At 41.6% G+C, this 18,585-nt stretch overlaps 1 protein-coding gene across 11 annotated transcripts in view; it reads left to right on the top strand.

Annotated features, from left to right (window-relative positions):
- LOC410831 (casein kinase I) overlaps positions 1 to 18,585 on the top strand; it is a 45,650-nt gene that overhangs the window by 21,327 nt on the left and 5,738 nt on the right. For 4 of the 11 annotated variants that reach the window (XR_411318.3, XM_006569004.3, XM_006569003.3 and 1 more), the window contains exons 2-9: positions 13,119 to 13,159; positions 13,303 to 13,372; positions 13,461 to 13,609; positions 13,801 to 14,035; positions 14,426 to 14,745; positions 15,332 to 15,406; positions 16,270 to 16,344; positions 17,551 to 17,676. Coding sequence is in view for 10 of the 11 variants with exons in the window: in XM_006569004.3 (XP_006569067.1) it covers positions 13,119 to 13,159; positions 13,303 to 13,372; positions 13,461 to 13,609; positions 13,801 to 14,035; positions 14,426 to 14,745; positions 15,332 to 15,406; positions 16,270 to 16,344; positions 17,551 to 17,676 (1,091 nt within the window). In the remaining variant the exon portion in view is untranslated. Of the gene's footprint in view, positions 1 to 13,118; positions 13,160 to 13,302; positions 13,373 to 13,460; positions 13,610 to 13,800; positions 14,036 to 14,425; positions 14,746 to 15,331; positions 15,407 to 16,269; positions 16,345 to 16,776; positions 16,849 to 17,550; positions 17,677 to 18,585 lie in introns of all 11 variants that reach the window. The other 7 variants (XM_026439291.1, XM_026439290.1, XM_026439293.1 and 4 more) reach the window with 4 other exon arrangements.

Raw genomic sequence — 18,585 nt, 5'->3', positions numbered from 1 at the left:
TTGGCGTCGGCCGACGAGCCCGTTACGTCGTCCTCGTCGTCGTCGAATAAACGGCGGCCATTTTTCATCGAGGCGAGGATCGTGACATTCCGAGATCCTTTCGAGGCCGGGCAATTTTTCACGCGCAACATATCGTGACGCTTCCGCAGCCCGTTCAACATCCTAAGGATTCAGCTCGCCGATGTTCTGAGGCTTCGTCAACACGTGCTCTGCTCCAATATCTCTCAGAACATGCCTGAGAGTATCACGCCTCATCTTTCTTTTTCAACAAATTTCATCCAACAAATAGACAAATTCGTTTTTAAAGTTTCACTTCGGATATTTCCATTTAGATTCGATGAACGATTCGTTGAAAATGGGAACGTTCTGAGGCTTCGTCAACACGTGCTCTGCTCCAATATCTCTCAGAATATGCCTGAGAGTATACGCCTCATCTTTCTTTTTCAACAAATTTCGTCCAACAAATAGACAAATTCGTGTAAAGTTTTACTTCGGATATTTCCATTTAGATTTGACGAACGATTCGTTGAAAATGGGAACGTTCTGAGGCTTCGTCAACACGTGCTCTGCTCCAATATCTCTCAGAATATGCCTGGGAGTATACGCCTCATCTTTCTTTTTCAACAAATTTCGTCCAACAAATAGAAAAATTCGTGTAAAGTTTCACTTCGGATATTTCCATTTGGAACGATTCGTTGAAAATGGGAACGTTTTGAGGCTTCGTCAACACGTGCTCTGCTCCAATATCTCTCAGAATATGCCTGAGAGTATACGCCTCATCTTTCTTTTTCAACAAATTTCATCCAACAAATAGACAAATTTGTTTTTAAAGTTTCACTTCGGATATTTCCATTTGGATTCGATGAACGATTCGTTGAAAATGGAAACATTCTGAGGCTTCGTCAACACGTGCTCTGCTCCAATATCTCTCAGAATATGCCTGAGAGTATCACGCTTCATCTTTCTTTTTCAACAAATTTCATCCAACAAATAGACAAATTCAAAATTGTAAAATTTCACTTCGGATATTTCCATTTGGATTCGATGAACAATTCGTTGAAAATGGGAACGTTCTGAGGCTTTGTCAACACGTGCTCTGCTCCAATATCTCTCAGAATATGCCTGAGAGTATATGCCTCATCTTTCTTTTTCAACAAATTTCGTCCAACAAATAGACAAATTTGTTTTTAAAGTTTCACTTCGAATATTTCCATTTGGATTCGATGAACAATTCATTGAAAATGAGAACGTTATTAGTCATTATGAGGGAAGAATTAAGATGAAAATAGAAAAATTCGGTTTCGGTTGGAAACATTCTTTTCATCCCTGACCCGGTGTCGGTTGGTTCGAGGAGGATGCAGCAGGTCTAGGAAGGTCGAGATATCGTGTGAACGGGGCTTCATGTGTAGGAAGAAATGCTAGAACGAGGAGGTAGGGGCATGGAACGAGCGCGACGCAGAGAGGGAAAGAGATCTCGGAAAGACACGGGGCAGAGAGAACGAGAAGAAATGGAGGGAGGGGCGAGAGAGAGAAAGAAAGAGAGAAGAGGGAAATGCACGCACAAAAGTCTCGATCGTGACACCTGCACGTCTTTGCGCACTTTCTCTCTCTCTTTCTCTCCTCCTTTCGTTCTCCGTTCCTCATTGGTTCTTTAGTTCATTTGTTGCCATCCACGGATGAACATCGCCGACAAGCCTCTCGTTTTATGCCGGTTCGCGGCATTACGCGCGGACAGCTGTCTGCGGTAACGGTTGGAGGGATCCTCGACGAGGGATTCTCAAGGTCCTTGGTTGGCTGCCACACTTTCAAAATTCTTCCTTTCGTTTCCGACCGAAAGAAAGGTTCTACTCTACCGTTGTTGCGTGGGACGTCAAGGTTCTGGAAACGATTTCCTTTTGTCTCGCGCGTATAATAAAAAACGAGGGAGCAGCTGATACTTCAGAATTTTCGTTTCCATAAAACGATGTAGAAAAGAATGTAAACAACGATACAGATACGAAGATTTCGAGTGTTTATTTAATCGGATCGGATTATATTATGACTTGGCATTATTGTTTTATCGAGCTTTCTTTTTTTGGATAATCTTTTTATCGATGATTTTATCTCGCGTACACAAATGAATGACAAAAATTAAACATTAAACATTCTGATACGCCGTAAATTTATTTAATAATATCCATTTTAAAAAAATTACTCGGACGAAATTAATCGCGCGAGTAGAATAACTGGGTAACTTGCAGCGAGGCAAAATATGTGGACATTTGGAACGGTGAAAAGGGAATTATCATGGTTATGTGCGTACCAACGCGTTAATTGGTTTGAAAGCAATCGAATGGAGCGATGTTCGATGGAACTATGTACCTAATCGCGGATTCGATTAAACCGTTTCGCTCGAAATTAGTCGAACGTTTGTCACGATTTTCCCAGAGATAGAGTTTCCACCCGTATCGACTCTTTTTTCCCTTTCTTTCTTCCAATTTAAAATAGAAAAAATCGAAAATCGATCCAATCGATAGATCTACCCTCGAATTTTTCCCTCGAAAATTCGATCGAATAGTTACGCTTAAAAGAAGAAGAAGAAAAAAAGAGTTTACAGATATTTTTTCTCAAAGTATCACGACCTTTTCCCCCTGTTTGCCGAACGACGTTGATAGGATTAGAATGTTACTGGGTCGCGTCCCGAGGTCTCGTTAACTTTTATATTTACTTGGAGAAAAAGTTGACGAATGGAGTCGTGTTACTTTCTTACGGGGACGTAACGTCACCCCGTCATAGAGGGGACTCGTTCGCACTTCGGAACGAGCTTGGTAACGCATCGCTGCGTAGCGCCAGGCTTCTCCCAGCTCCGATTACTCTCTCGCGGACATATATATATATATATAAATATATATATATATCTATAACGACGGGGTGACGTTATATATATATAAATATATATATATATCGTTGTCGATAGTTGGCGATAACGAGGTAGCCCAGCGCACATTTCTCGTGTCGATTCATCGGATTACGAAAGTATTTACGGGCGCGTAATAATCTTTTAAGATAAAGAATGGAAGCGAGCGTCGATTAATTGGGAAAGGAAGGCGTTTCCTATACCGAAATTCGTTTCACGGTAAATTCGGATTCGTCTCGGCTGCTGGAAACCGCGAAAGGAAACCGGGCGGGCAGTTATTTGGGACAGGCTACAGTACGGTAAAATTCGATTCCAAGATTTAATAATCGTCGGATGACGTCGAGGAGGGAATGAATTCGATTTCCCTTTGGTGTTGGTATAATCGTGGAACGCATCGAGATAAGTGGCACGCGCTCGAGTGTGGTCGCCGACGAAGAAGAGGAAAAAAAAGAGGAGGGGGCGAGAAAGAGAGCGAAGGTTGGGAAATAAGGGAGAGAGGGAGAGAGGGGAGAGGAGGAGGGGGTCGGCGAAACGGAGACAACGCGGGCAAAGTGTGACCAACGTCCGATGCGGAGTGGCACGCGTGCGTCGTTATTGCGGGAGCAGCCCGATAGAGAGGCGACTCGAAACACGGAGGGGCCATCGATGGAGAGCGCGCGAAAAACGGGTTGGAGAGAGATGAAGGAACAAAGGGATGATGGTGTGCGAAGGGGCTGTGCGAGAGAGAGAGAGAAGGAGGGTAGGGAAAGAACGGGGTAAGGGTGGTGCGAGGAAAAAGATGAGATTAAAAGAAGGGAGGGGTAAAAAGAGGGTAAGGATCGAGAACGAGGGTGAAAGAGAGAGAGAGAGACACGGAGGGTGGAATAGGCTCTCTCCGGTAGGCCACGATCGATGGGAGCGATGTTGCCTCCGTTCCTCGTATACGTATATTCCGCTTCGATTTTCTAGTCGCCGGAAGGCCGGGTCGACTCGGTTGCTCGGTCGACTGGTCGGCACGCTGGTTGGTCGCTTGATGCGTTCTGTAAAGCGGCTCTTCTCGACTAGGTTAGAGGGTTAAAAGTATCCGCGCGCGGAGTTCTCTCGACACGTGGACCTCGAGACGCTTTTCCTTTCTTCCATGGTGCGTCGCGACCCACTTTTTCTTTATCCACGCGATCGCCTCCCTTCGTTTCGTTACGTACTTCGTCCACTCGCTTCTTTCTCTCTCTCTCTTCCCCGTTTGCCATCTCGTTCCTCTCTCGCCGAGAACTCGAACGCGGCTCCAATACGTGCATCTTTGCCGCCTAGGCCACGTCAACTCGCGCCGCGGCATAATTTTCCCTTTCACCGCCTACTTGCGCTCTATGTATACCGGCGCCGATGTCGCGTCCAGTCGCGCGTTTCGCTTTGGTCATCCGGTTTCTCCCGATACACCGTCGTCATTTGGCTTCTCTTAATTATCCCCCGATCGGGCGGCGGTGCACGGCGGCATATCTCGAGCAGGCTCGAGCTCGTTGTTATTATTAAGCTTTCGTGTTGCGCTTTAAAATAGCATTACTGTCGTCGAGGGCTCGGGATATCGATTTTCTGGAACACGGTCACACACCACGCTTCAAATTCGAAATCAAGCCGCCGCTTCTCTGTACCGCCGATCTCGAACGGAGATATTCGAAAATTTCGACACGATTATTATTCGTCGACGATTATTATCCTCTTTCTTCTAACTTATCTTCCATCTTCGCAAATTTATTCTCGCGACAAGGAGCACACTTTTAAAATGGGAATCGTACATGTCGATTGTTAGAGCGGCCTACTTTCTGCCACCCTTTTCCTTTATATATAATCTCGATATCATCCGCGTCATTGTTATGCACCGTGGTCTTGTTTTTCAGCGAGACAGGTAAATAAGCAGAGCCCCGTTCCGAATACTTAAATACGGCCGCGCCACGTTGCTCTTCCCACTTTAGAAACGGGCTGTCCGTGCAACGTCAGCTCCATTTTCTTACAGCTTGCCGTCGCGATTTTTGTCTACCGGGAATCTCGTTTGCACTGGTAGGACAGGTTATATCCACCCAGAACCGCCGGTCTGATAAAATCCTTGCAGTAGCTTACTTCGATACAGCCAGTCTCGATCGCCCGTTTCTTCGAACAGCGAATCGAATAATCGCGCACGTGATTTTTCTCTCACGATCCTCGCAATTTCTCTCTCCATCGATTCATCGAAAATCCTTCCTTTCCTCCCCTTTTTTCTCCTTCTCGCATCCTGTTTCATCGTTGTCACCGGGAGTGATGTTTAATTACGACTAATCCTTTCGCGTAATTAACTCTGCTTGTTCGGGGAACAACGATTCAATTCATCGAGCTTTCCCAACTATGTAACGCGTGCGAGTTTTCCGGATACTTTCAACTCTCCAACTCGTATCGCAATCTCATCTGTCGATTAATCCTAAGAATGAAATGATCGACGCACAAAGAAAGTTTCGGTAGTCAAAAATGTTTACACATTTGTCGTCGCGTTTTTATCTTGATTCTTTCTTTTCTCTCTTTCTTCTTTTTTCTCATATTTCATTTCTCGATGATCTTTGAATCGACGTAGTGCTGATTCTTCCCGCATACACTCGTGTGTTTACACGTTAAAGTATGCGATGAATCGCGTGTAAATTAATATTTTTCCACGTCTGATAATTATTCAGCTTTTATTTATTTTCCCGGATTTTTGTCACGTTACGATGTAATACTCTCCTACGAGAACGTACTTAATTCTCGAAATGAATCGACGATAATTTATTTACGTCGGACGTTGCAACGACAGCGATACACGCGTTAGTTTTCGCGGTGAACAGTCGGTGAACGACACGGTAACGCGTAAACGACGCGAAGGAATCTCTTAAGGTCGCGGAGGAACCGACGAAGGAAGGGAAGGGCGTGGCCAGTTTATCAGAAATCATTGTCTCGTCGCAAATTAGACGCGACGCACGGTGGGCGCCTCACTGACTAATTACGCGAGTCAACGACCTTCGCCTCCAGATCTATGGATCTGGTTCTCCGACTCGCTCAACTGTATCATCTTTTGCTCTATTGCCGGCTGTCACAAGTGGACGCAGGAATGCGCACTTTACGACCAATTCGACTCCATTTTTCCTAATCGTCCGTTTCTTTTTTCTTCCTCCAACATCTCGAAACATCTCTTTCCATTTTTTTCCAACGATCCTAAAGTCTATCCATCTTCGAACGTAACTTCTATAAAATTTCGAGATGAATTTGTCACCAAGTCTCGTCGCGAGAATACACGGTTGAAGGGGGGGAGAAAAAAACGAACGACGATAAAAAGGGACCATCGTCGTTGCCTTTTTTTTCTCCTCCCTTTTTTTTCTTTCTTCGACGCGGAACACGGTCGATGTTCAAAGCTGCGGAAGCTCTCCGGAGAACGCGCGGCAGATGCAAAAGGAAAGCATCGTGGAGTAATATTTTTTACTAGATAATCGTCGTTTCCATAAACAGGAATAGAGGGGAATATTGGTAATCGTCGCGAGGAAATTACACAGGGATTACATTTGTGATTTCTATAGGGCGGGATCGCGTGAGAGAATTGTGTACGATATTTCACTGATTCGGATCTTAAGCGAGCGGAAGAGTTGCGATCGATGGAAACGGAATGGTAAACGCGATCGAATTTTCTCTACAATCGTATTTTACATCCGATATCTTCCTAACCCCTTTCCAATTACTGTTCTCTTAAAAAACGCGTATCGTTTATCTCTCGACTATCTTTCGTCACGAATACGAAAATTCTAAACATCCTGGATATTCTCTCGCGAAAAAAAAAATTCTGCGCGCTTTGATTTATGTTCGACGCGTTCATCTTCGTTAAAAATGGCGATTTAATCGCCGACTCGATTCTGCGACGGAAACGGACCGAGAGAATTTCTACGGATTCGCGCGATTTCTTTCCAACCTTTTTTGACTCGAACGTGTATATCTCTCGGCTCGTTGCTCTTTATTCGTTTCTGTTTCTTCTGAATCTGTTTTTATCATCGACGTCGCACAGATTTTTCCCGATCGAGCGCGACTTCGATCGCAAGAAACGTCTTATCCGTAACTTTCTGGCCTGCCGCCAGAAATTTCTTCCCAACTTCCGAACACGCGTTCACTTTCGTCCGTTACATCGATATCCGCCCGTGTCTCGTTCCAATATTCCGTGGAGATGTAAGATTATCGAGTGTTGGAGGATATAAACTTGTAAACTTCTGGTCGGAAGACGTAGGAAGAAAATTAAATTGGAATCGCAGATTTCTCAGAAGATCTCTGTTCGTTATTCATCTAATTGAATGAAGAAGCAAGGATGTGGACAAAGATGATCTGGCCGAACTATCCTTTGTTCCAAACCTTGGTCCAGAAATCGTTATCCCGCGAAAAACCGGAGGAAGAAATGGGGGAAAAGTTTCATTTCCCTTGGAAAAATAGAGACTTCTGAAGGGACGTATCGCGTTCAAAAAACGCGACACTTTATTAATTGGCTGCGGTGAAAATTTTTTTCCTTTTCTCTTCCTTTTTTTTTTTTTTTGGTGCTTGACACACTTTCGGAGAAAAACATCCTCGCGATAAATGCAGTTGCATAAAACGCACGTTGGCTGAATGGAATCGGTATCCGGTAACGGCACGATCGACCAACAACGACCACCTTTACTCCGCGATCCTTTTACGTAATAACGCAATAACTCCTGTTTCTCCTTTTTTTTTTTCTCACGAAAATTTCATTCTCGTGACTCAAGAGATCAACAGGCTAAAGCGAATTCGATTCACTTCCCAGCCAGTTTCTTCCGCTCGTCTATTTATTAGATTTTCCGCGCCCGAGTGGGAAACCTTTTCCAAACCGAAGCAAACACCAAGCTTTGTATCTTAATCGGCTTCTGTTGTTCAACGTTTGGTCCAGTTTGTCCGATATTTCGCGTATATATCCGAAAATATAATAAAGGCAGGGAAAAGATAAATTTGTTGAACGAGATTTAAGCAGTCATCTTCGAATTCTTTCTTTCTCTCTCTCTCTCTTATCACCCAACTTGCGGACATAAGCTTTGGAAACGACGGGACGCGTACGTAAACTGTATAAAAAAGCGATTCGATCGAGAAAGTTGGCGGAGGAAGCGATAGGAGAGATACAAGGCACGATAAAGCGAGTCTCGAGTTTCCTCGATGGAAACGATCGAGGAGAGAGAGAGAGGGAGAGAGAGAGGAGCAAGTGGGAGGAAAATATCTCATCGCGTTTCGGGAAGAAAATTGGCGTCGTGGCGGGCCGTCGTTTCGAGGCGGTTATTTACTTTTAGGAGGGGGCATCGAATCGATCAACTCTCTCTCTCTCTCTTCCTCTCTTCCTCTCGAATAGAGAGATCGGAGAGCGAGAAATTTTTCTCGCCTCGAGCATTTATTCGCCGCCTCGGTGCTCCTTTTATACCACTTTCTGTTATCGGTTCCGTGTCGGGGTGGAGTGGGAGGGAGGGGAGAGAGGGATCCGGGAGTGGGCCGGGCGGCGCAAATTCGTGGCCTTCCGACAGAAATCGCGAACCGGCCAAACTGGATCTCCGTTTTCCGCCCTTTTCGAACCCAACTTCCGCCAGATATCCCCTCCCCTCCCGCGTAATTGGATCGTCGGATTTTTGCATTATGGCGGGGAATCCTTGCCTCGATTTCGAGAAAGGCGATTATGAATGAAAGATGCCGTGTAAGAATCGCGCGCGAAACCGGATTAAGGTAAAAAGTTGACCGCGATTAAACAAATTTAATTTAACCAGCCTCTCCACATTGGGCAACAATCTCCGATCTCCTTCCCCTTAACTTCTCCTTTAGCTTTGACGCGGATAAAGATCGAACAACAAGTAATTGAACTCGTGAAACTGGAAGAGACGCAGCGTTTCTATCGTCTTAACAATATTCCTAGCCAGTGGGAAGACGCGAAATAGGCTTACTCCGATCCTAATTATCGAGCGTGCTTAACTTTGTGTCTAATTATCGGCACACGTGACACAGGAGATCGCCATTTGAGCGGATTGGGTCAAAGACGTCAAGTGCATACCGAACGAATCCACACGCTGGCTGGCGGAGTGGCAATTCCGATACGCGTGGGCGGGAAACGGGTGCAGGAGTCGACCGCTTTTGTCGACCTCCCGGGACAGACAGGGTGTCTGCGGATGAAAATCTTGTTTCGTTGCTGAAACGGTGGAAACAATAGCTCTTTCAGCGTTATTACTTGACCTGGATCCCTTTCGCGTATTAATTTCGAATTCTCGGTCGATGAACAGAGAGAGAGAGAGAGTCGAGTCGCTTCTTGTTTATTCACACGGATTGTTCGATCCTCCTGTTTATCTATCTGTTGCACGGCCCACACTTTTTCCATTTTGCGTTTTTTCGTCAATATTTTTGTTATCGCAGGCTCGATTAGCGGAGGACTGTATTATTAATCGGAACAACAACGATTATTGGTTGAACGGAGATAATATAATTATGAAATCGATCATGTAAATACGTAGGTCTTCGAGTTGAAGGGGAACGCTAGAACGTATGCAAATATTTCTAATAAGCGAGTAATTTCAATTTCTTTCGATTCGAGATCGATTTGAAAAGGGACCATTATCTATCGTACGATTCCGTTAAAAATTGTTCAACTACTTTATTTGGAGAATATTGATATATATTTTAAAAATAATTAAAAAAAAAAAAAAAATAAAGCTATTCAACTCTTCCTTTTTCTTCGTGCAATGCAAATATATATACATAATGGGAGCTCGCGATCCCATATTCGTGTGAACGTTTCGTCGAAATTCGATGGCGCCAAGTTTCCCAAGTCAAGGCAGAAAGTTGTTACTCCGGAACGAGTTACTTCATCATCAAGGTTACGGAAGCTCGAAAATTCGATAATCACGATATCGTGGACAGGAGGATCGATCCTGCGAACCGAGCACGGCCCGCAGCGATTCAAACTTGCATCGTAATTGATCGATCGGTCGGGAAAATTTCGAACGGGCTGGTGACCCGTTGCAAATACCGTCTGTTCTGTTCCACGTTCGATCGCGCGACAAACAAGGTGTCCGGCTGGAACGATCGATACCGCTTGAAAAGGAAGAAAAGGAAGAGAAAAAAAGTAATATCCTTTTTTCGAGCCGTTTCTTTATTGTCGTTTTTTGTCCCTGGAACGCGATAAATTCGCGCCCGAGCGAGCCATAACATTGAACGTCGCACGTGTAGACGTGTGCAAAATAGGAGATGTTTGTTGTGGAGCACACACAGTTGTTGTTGTGTGTGCAGATAATATAGTATTAATTCGTAATTGGTATGTGTAGCGCGAGCGGGCACGAGTCGCCACGGTCGCGTTAATTGTCGCGTAAAAAACGACGCGCGTGGGCCGCTCTCGAGGCACGAATTTTTAAACGGGAGTTTCACGCGTTACGCGTGGCCGATGTTTAAAAACGCGCGAAAAACAAAGTATAAGATATGTCGGGTGTCGTTTCGTAATTTCTCGCTTTATGTAATTGGGATCGATCGTGGAAGGTTGGAACGAAAGCGGGAGAAAGCGATCGCGAGTTACGGCGATTCGGTTTTGAGACGAGAGTTGTGCCACGACTCCGACGTACTATTTATTTCTTCGACGTTAACGTTGTTCTCGAGTCGCGTTGTGTTTCGACTCGAGAACCCATCGTGCGCCTCGTCCACGACGGTTATACCGCTTTCACTTTTTTTTCTTCTTCTTTTCCTCTTAAAGGAGAATCGGAAGGTTAATTAACGCGTCCGTTATTAACAATCGAATCGCGATTCTATTCTTCTCGAAGATTCAAGATTTCTTTCATACTCGTTCGGTCGATGATCGTTCGGAATTTTTCGAAGTTCGATTTTAATTTTCCTCCGTGTGAGTTTTCTATTTTTATGAAATTACGTCGTGAAAAAGTATGATTCATAATTGGTTGGCTAATCGAGTCGAAAATGAAAAAAAAAAAAAAAAAGGAGGAACGAGAGAAGGACAAGAGCGTACATACATACATACGTTTAAACATCTACGAATATTTTCAGAGACTTTATCGCCAAGACTGTGCGAGGGTTGGCCTATTTTCGAGGACAAATCAATTTTTCCACGGTATTCGGAGCTGTAATAATTTCCGCGGGTCTTGCGCTTTCCCGCTGACATATTTTCCATTGTCGACTATCTCCTTAGTGGAATTGGATCGGTGTGCAGCTGTCCCGTATAGGAAAAGGATTGGCGCACAAACAAGTACGCGTCTTTTGCACTTGTACGATCCCTTTCCTTTTCTTTTTTTTTTTCTTTCTTCACTTTCATCGCCTTAGCAGATTCGAGCCAACTCTTTGTAACTCTCGATCTTTCTTTCGTACTTCGTTCATGGTCGAAAAATCTTCAAAATCATCGATTTTAATTAGCATACTATCTTTAAACACTTTGGAACACTCGATTAATCGTTTATATCGCTACGTCATACTTTTCGCAACGAGAGAAATCTCGCTACGCTCGTGTATACACGACTTTTCATACATCGTCTTCGCCCGATGGATCGATACAAAGCGGAACGGATGTCCGACCGGATGGATACGCGTTGGCAAATATATTTCACGCTCGATGTAGATCCATAGACGATCGCTTACCACATTTCTCCTCATCGTCGCTATTAAATTTCGTACGCTATTAAATGCGTACTTTCCTCTCCGCGTACGTCCGCTCGCGTACAATATGATCACGCGCCTAGGCTAGACGTGTTGTCTGTTCGCATTCGCACGCGCACGCATTAAGCTCGTCTCGGCCGGCACGTGAGATCCGGCATTGATTCAACGCTAGTGGCGCACTCGTCAATTACATTCGCGTGTAATTCATTCGCGATCCGCGACTCGAGATTCCAATTGTCGTCCTTAATCGCGCGAGTTCACGTGAGCCTCGACTCTCTGGCGAGAGGTAAGTAACATTAGATTCCCCTTGGAGACCGTGTCGATTCCTCGTGCTTAGACGACTTTACCGTGCATATCCAGCTCCGTGACTCGTCGATATAGCGGGCACGGAGGGATTAAATTCTAAACTCCCCTGGTAGCAACGATCAAGCAACGTTGCTCCATGTCGATTAGCGGAATAAATACTTGGCACAAAGTCTTAACTAACCTATCGATTTATTCCGTCGTTCCAATGCGACCAATGCACCACCGTTCTCGAATTCGAATCGAAATATTTTATATTGGCGAATAATTGGAAAAGGTTGACTGCTGCGTTGACTTCTCGACAGAATTCCTCGGCAAATGCACGCGTCGACGAAATGAATTCTTATCAACCGTTATTATTATGCACGCCTGTTTAATTACCAATAAAGTTTTCGCTCGTTGTTCGGAAGCAGCAGCGGAGAGAAACTTTTGGTTTTGTTGAAACAGCCGCGGGTTTTCTTCTTCTTCTTCTTCGAAGCAACGAAGAAAACGGCTCGCAACAAAATAAAGCAAGTTTCTCGAGGCTTTGACTCCTCCTCGCTCGATACTCTGCGATTCTCGTCACGGAGTTGACGTTCCTGAGGTCACTCCATCTTCCCTCTGGCGCATACGAATTCGGTTGACGACAAGATTTTATGTCTTGGAGAATGTTTCGGAAGCCACTTTCGCGTCGCGCCTTTCGTGCACGCTTGTCGACTTGTGCGCTAAGGTGTAACAAGTTCCGCTTAAATCGGCGTATAAATCGAATTATAAATTTAAAAGCGACAACGAAGCTTTGTGAACATTAATGACCGGTAACCATAATACCGCAACGACCGCGCACGTTATTCCACAAATCTGGTCAATCCAATTTCTCGCGCCAAGCACAATCAACGATGGGAATCGTCTCGATAGAGAATTATAGCGCGATTATGATGCCGTTAAAACGAAGGCGGAATAAAATTGAAGAAGTTTTTTTTTTTTCTTTTCTTTTTTTTGTTCTCTGTATAATTGGTTATCCATCATTCGAAGAGAATGAGTATATCGATTGATATTTATCGTTGTAAAAATTTTGAGACGAGTAAACGATTAAATATTTACATATACGCTATTTGTAAAATGCAGTTTGAACAGTTTATGTATGTAAAAATATTCTTTATGGTATTAATAAAATCAGCGTAGCACCGAATGTGAGTGCCATTCATTCAAATTGGCACGATAATGAAACAGATATAAATAGAACATATATAGATAGATGTATAAAATTTGTATTTTATAAATTTTGTATCGTTTGTTACAGGAAAGAACCTCTACAATAACGAGCATGTAGCAATTAAATTGGTGAGTTCGAATATTCGTCTAAAGATCTCGTTAGCATAATTTTTTTTTTAACGATAGTTGAAATTGATATCACGTTGAATCAAGTAACAAGTCTCTAAAAGAGACATTAGCTTTATTCTGATGCCTCTTTTTCCTTTTTCCAGGAACCAATGAGGTCGAAGGCGCCGCAGCTACACTTAGAATATAGGTTTTACAAATTATTAGGAGCTAGTGGTGAGTAGCGTCCACGAACAAGCGATTAATTGAATTTACTCGAACGTTTCACGATTTAATCGATCAACTGCCACTGAATTGTGTACAGAGGGTGTACCAGAGGTGTATTACTTCGGTCCTTGCGGGAAGTACAACGCCCTCGTGATGGAACTTCTCGGACCAAGTCTGGAGGATCTGTTCGATCTCTGCGGTAGGAGGTTTACTCTAAAGACCGTTCTCAAAATCGCCACACAAATCGTAAGTAGAGAATTAATCGATAGCCGTTTCCATTTGGATTAATCAAAATATCTAAATTTCCTAAAATATCCTTTACGAAAAATTTAATTTAAAAGAGACTCGATAATAAAATAATTTTTAAAACGATGAAAGAAACAAACGGATGTTTGTGAGTTATTTAATAAGAAATTAATTCCTCTTTTTCAACGCAGCTCCATAGGATAGAATACGTTCATAGTCGGCATTTGATCTACCGCGATATCAAGCCTGAAAACTTCCTGATAGGGCGATCCTCGACGAAACGGGAAAAGATTATCCACATCATCGATTTTGGATTGGCCAAAGAGTACATAGACCTGGAGACGAACAAACACATACCGTATCGGGAACACAAAAGCCTGACGGGCACAGCGCGTTACATGAGCATCAACACGCATCTTGGAAAAGGTAACTTTTACTTACCGCCGCACGGTTTAGTTAGATATCCGTGCACGAGGAGACGATTGGGCCACCCGCCGTCGGCCGGCCCATCTGCGCAAACTTTTCAAACTTGGCCGCGTGCTTGTTCCCCGTTCTTTGAGTCCTGGAGAAAGTTGTGAGCGAGCACGCGTCGCGATACGCTATATTAAATCCACCAGCAACGTTTGTTCGTTACGTGGCCGATATCTCCGATTGTATTTCGTTAAAATAAAAAAATACGTATAAAATACGTGTATATGAGAAAATTATATAATAATATTATCAAGTTGTATAAAATATTTAAGCGAAAATATCAATAATCTAGCGAGTAGAAATGTGAAATGAGAACAGACGTTCATTTTGGATTTTTATTATCAGAGCAGAGCAGAAGAGACGATCTAGAAGCGTTGGGCAACATGCTGATGTACTTCCTGCGTGGTAGCCTTCCGTGGCAAGGGCTGAAAGCGGACACGTTGAAAGAACGATATCAGAAGATCGGCGATACGAAGCGGAACACACCAATCGAGATTCTTTGCGAGGGGCATCCCGAAGAATTGGCTACGTACCTGCGATACGTGCGTAGATTGGATTTCTTCGAGACGCCCGACTACGAGTACCTGAGGAATCTCTTCAACGACTTGTACGAGAAACGGGGTTTTGTCAACGATGAGGAATTCGACTGGACCGGCAAGACGATGGTACGTGATACATTGCTGCTCAATGTCAAATGATCCCAAGTATACGTCACTTTCTCTTTTATCTCTTCGCAATGCATGCAAGAAAGGAAGACAGAATAATAGAAGAGTTGCATGATGGTCGATTTTGCCAGGGACGAAGCACGTATCGCAAGAGTCGATATCAAAAATACCCATTAATAAAGTTATTTTTTTCCTGCCCCCTCTTTCTTTCTTCTTTTTGTTTTTGATATTTAAACGATTCCTATTTACAATTAACACAATGTACAATACAATGTCTACATTATTTATTAGATTATGTAAATTAAAAGATTTTTATTAATGACATTTTTCGATTATCTTTCTCAATCGTGTGTCGTTTGTCGAAATTTTTTCTTTTCTTTTCTTTTTTTTTTTTTTTTTTTTTACGTCGCACATAGTAGTTGTTTTAGCAATGTCGTGTACTTAGAAATACCTCGAGATATCGTCTCTTACGGGTAAGTAAGTCGTCCTGAGGATTCTTTCTCTACGTCGTTCCTCCGAGATTTTTGGTGAAAATCATATATCACTAATTTTTAACGTTTGCATGCTGCCTCCAATGTATCTCTAGCCACACAACTTCGACCAGCTTAGAATTCTGAAGATGGCTGCTCCCTCTCACGTTGGAAAAACTAGATCCGAAAAGGTGGGTGATAAACGGTACACGAGGATCACGTTTCTATTACCTGTTATATTCGAATATACATATCTATTCTATTTGATCGAAATTATTTGTTAACGAAAGAATAACGTTGTGTTGCCAAAATAATTTATGAAAAAATAAAAAAAAAACAAGCGATTTGCTATTTTATTTTATTTTTGCTCGAAGAAAAGTCGCTAAAGCGCATGGAACTATGTCGAAAACGATTTTTATTTCATTGAGCGTGAAAATTCTTATTTACTTATATCCTTCGAGAGACACGGTATCTCGTTCTGATCAAGATTTTACATCTGTAAAAAACGCTTAAGAGTTGTATTTACTTACTTGTGCATGCGTATCCTCTTTCCTTTCCTCTTGCCTTTATATCCAATTATTTAATTTAAACTCGTAGTGAAATTATTCTTTGGATAGGATTTTAATAACAGGAAATATCCTTTGCCACGTTGGGAAAAACTTTTGAAACTTTTAGTAGAACGCTAATATCCAAGTAAATCCAGTTTAGATTTCTAATCTGTAATTTTCGCTTCTATATTATTATTATTATTATTATTATTCTTTCATGCTTGTGAATGAATCGTACAGCATGTTTTTATCGGTTAATTGGGATGCTTTTTGTTTGCAGACGATATTAATCATGATATTAATCCGGTTTTTTTATTTCGATTTGAACGCTCTATTCTGTCCAATACGAAGAACAGTGTACGAAATAATAATGTTGAATATTACCATGTCAATTATTGTTCTTTTCCTGTCTCCAAGTATGTTATACTGAAATTCATCTATCCTATATATACACATCTGGTAATAATACGCTCTTTTGTAACGTAATATTTGTGTTTCGTTTTCAGTCTACACCTGTTGGATCCTTGCAGACTGGACAAGAGATTATCGTATCTCCAAATCGTGATCGGCATCCGTACAAAGTACGTATATGATTTTACACCGATTTTCTATTTTCTTTTTTTTTTCTTTTTTTTTTTTTTTTCTCTTTTTTTTTTCCTTTTGAACAAAAAAAAAAGTAAGAGCATGATTGTGTGAAGCTTAGCTATTTGAAATAACAGCATGAGTATACACCTCATCGGTAACGGAATAGATATATATACACTATATTTTTTTCAAACAACTTTCACGAAAATTGAGTTGTCGAAAGGAAATCGAGACAAATTGTTGAGATAATAAAAATTAATAAAAATTGGAAAAAAATTTGGGCGAAAAAAAACTTGGATTTTTCGATCGGAGAGAAAGAGAGACAAATTTTTTATTTTTTTGAAAAAGAGACAGAGAGAAAAAAAAGAACAAATTACATAAATACGATTTTGTTCCTTTGCGAAACACCGGAAATCAACGATGTGTAGGAATATGATGATTTTGAGGAAGATGTTGCCCTCACAATGGATGAGGTTCACATCGAAATACAAGGCAACTACGTAAGCCATCAAAATTTTTGTAATAACCTGATCTTACTTCTTCACGCATGTATTATCTTATCGTGTACATCCCGGATAAAACTTGAAAGAGTATAGTCGAATGTATATACTATACAAGGATCGGTTATCGTGTAGATAAAACCTCTTTTTTTTTTTTTTTCTTTTCTTCCGATATATAATAAAATCATAAGTTTTAACGATTTTTTCCTTTTTTTTTTTTTTTTATTTATTTATTAAGACGAAGTTTAATCGAGCTTCGATTCCAATTACTTTTCCAGAATCTTAAAAAAAAAAAAAAAAAACGCATGTGTGAAGAAAGGATTTGAAAGATATCGTATTTAAAATCCTTATTGACAATTCTTCCCCAAGTGTTGTTTCTATCGTTGACGAAAACGTTGAACGAAGTAGTTAGTAGTTGCGTAGCTCTTAAATATCGAGTAAATTGAAAATCATTTAATATCACTCGGAGTATATCTGTTAATACATTTGTATGTATCGTAACGCTTCAATGTTGAACGATCGAGAAAGTTATACCATGCTGAGCAAGATAAAAAAAAAAAAAAGATAAAAGATAAGCAAAGATAAAAAAAAAACAAATGTCATTCGTAATTTTTATATTAGGAAGCAGATTCGCCGTAGTATTAAAAATTTTTTTTTTCTTCATTGCCGTTGGAAAGTGGTCTTTAGTGCTTATTCCTTTAGGATGTGACAGAACCAGGGGTGGGAGGCGGGGGCGGTAAATGGGTGGGAACCTCGAGGACAGATACTGCGAAGCAATCAGGAGCTGGTGGTACATTGACACCCGCTGATAGGCACGGTTCTGTTCAGGTGAGTGGACCTTGGCCAAATCCTTTGTACAGTCCATTGTATCCGTTTTTATTTCACTTATCTATCCAAAAAGATCACATCTCGTTCTCTCTCTTTTTTTCTTCTTCTTCTTTTTCTTCATTTTATCGTATGCTTTTGTTCATTCGATCTGTAAATTTCGTTTTTATCGATAAACATTAATCGACATTAATTAATATTACGATCGTAAATTGTCCACGTTTGATCAATGTTTTTTAAAAAACAAAAGAAAGTATTTTTATTTTTTAATTACTATTATTGTATTCTATGATTAAAAGAAAAAGAGTTTTGTGTTTGTAATTTCATTTCGATTCGTCGGATAAAGTTTAAGTGCAAGTTTATGTTTAAATAGGAAGAGACAGTGCGCCTCTGTCCGCGTTATCCATTTGTTCCCTTGGTCCCCCTCCCCCCTCCATTTTCTTAGCCCAAGAAGATGACGTGCAGACGCGTCCACGAAGTAAACCGTTCGCTCTATTTCTAGACAAAGCAACGCCGGATTATGGTCAGTTAGAAATCTATTTGCAAATTGGTTTGTTGCAGCATGCGAACGTTTGTTTCGTTGATCGATTCACTTCTATAATCAATTATTACTATTTCACTAATACAGTCTATTTCATGTATTTTCCATAATCGAGCCTTATACCTCTTGTTTTTTTTTTTCCCCCTTTTTTTTCTTTTTTTGGTCTTCATTCTTTATTATTCCAATGTTTGTCCAAAGTTCGACAAAATAATACCCGCGATTTTTGAAGAGTAACTTGTTAACCAAGTTGATTAGCCGTACCATGTTTTTAGAGTTTCACTTCGTTTGTATTAACAACGCCTTATGAATATAAAGTGCCGCTTGTTTCACGTAAATTATGGGCTTGGTCCTCTAAAGTAGAGGTTTTATAC

The sequence above is a fragment of the Apis mellifera genome, linkage group LG2 (assembly GCF_003254395.2).
Source record: "Apis mellifera strain DH4 linkage group LG2, Amel_HAv3.1, whole genome shotgun sequence".
Lineage (NCBI taxonomy): Eukaryota > Metazoa > Arthropoda > Insecta > Hymenoptera > Apidae > Apis > Apis mellifera.
The sequence above is the reverse complement of the archived record's forward strand: the minus strand, read 5'-3'. Positions and strand labels throughout refer to the sequence as shown.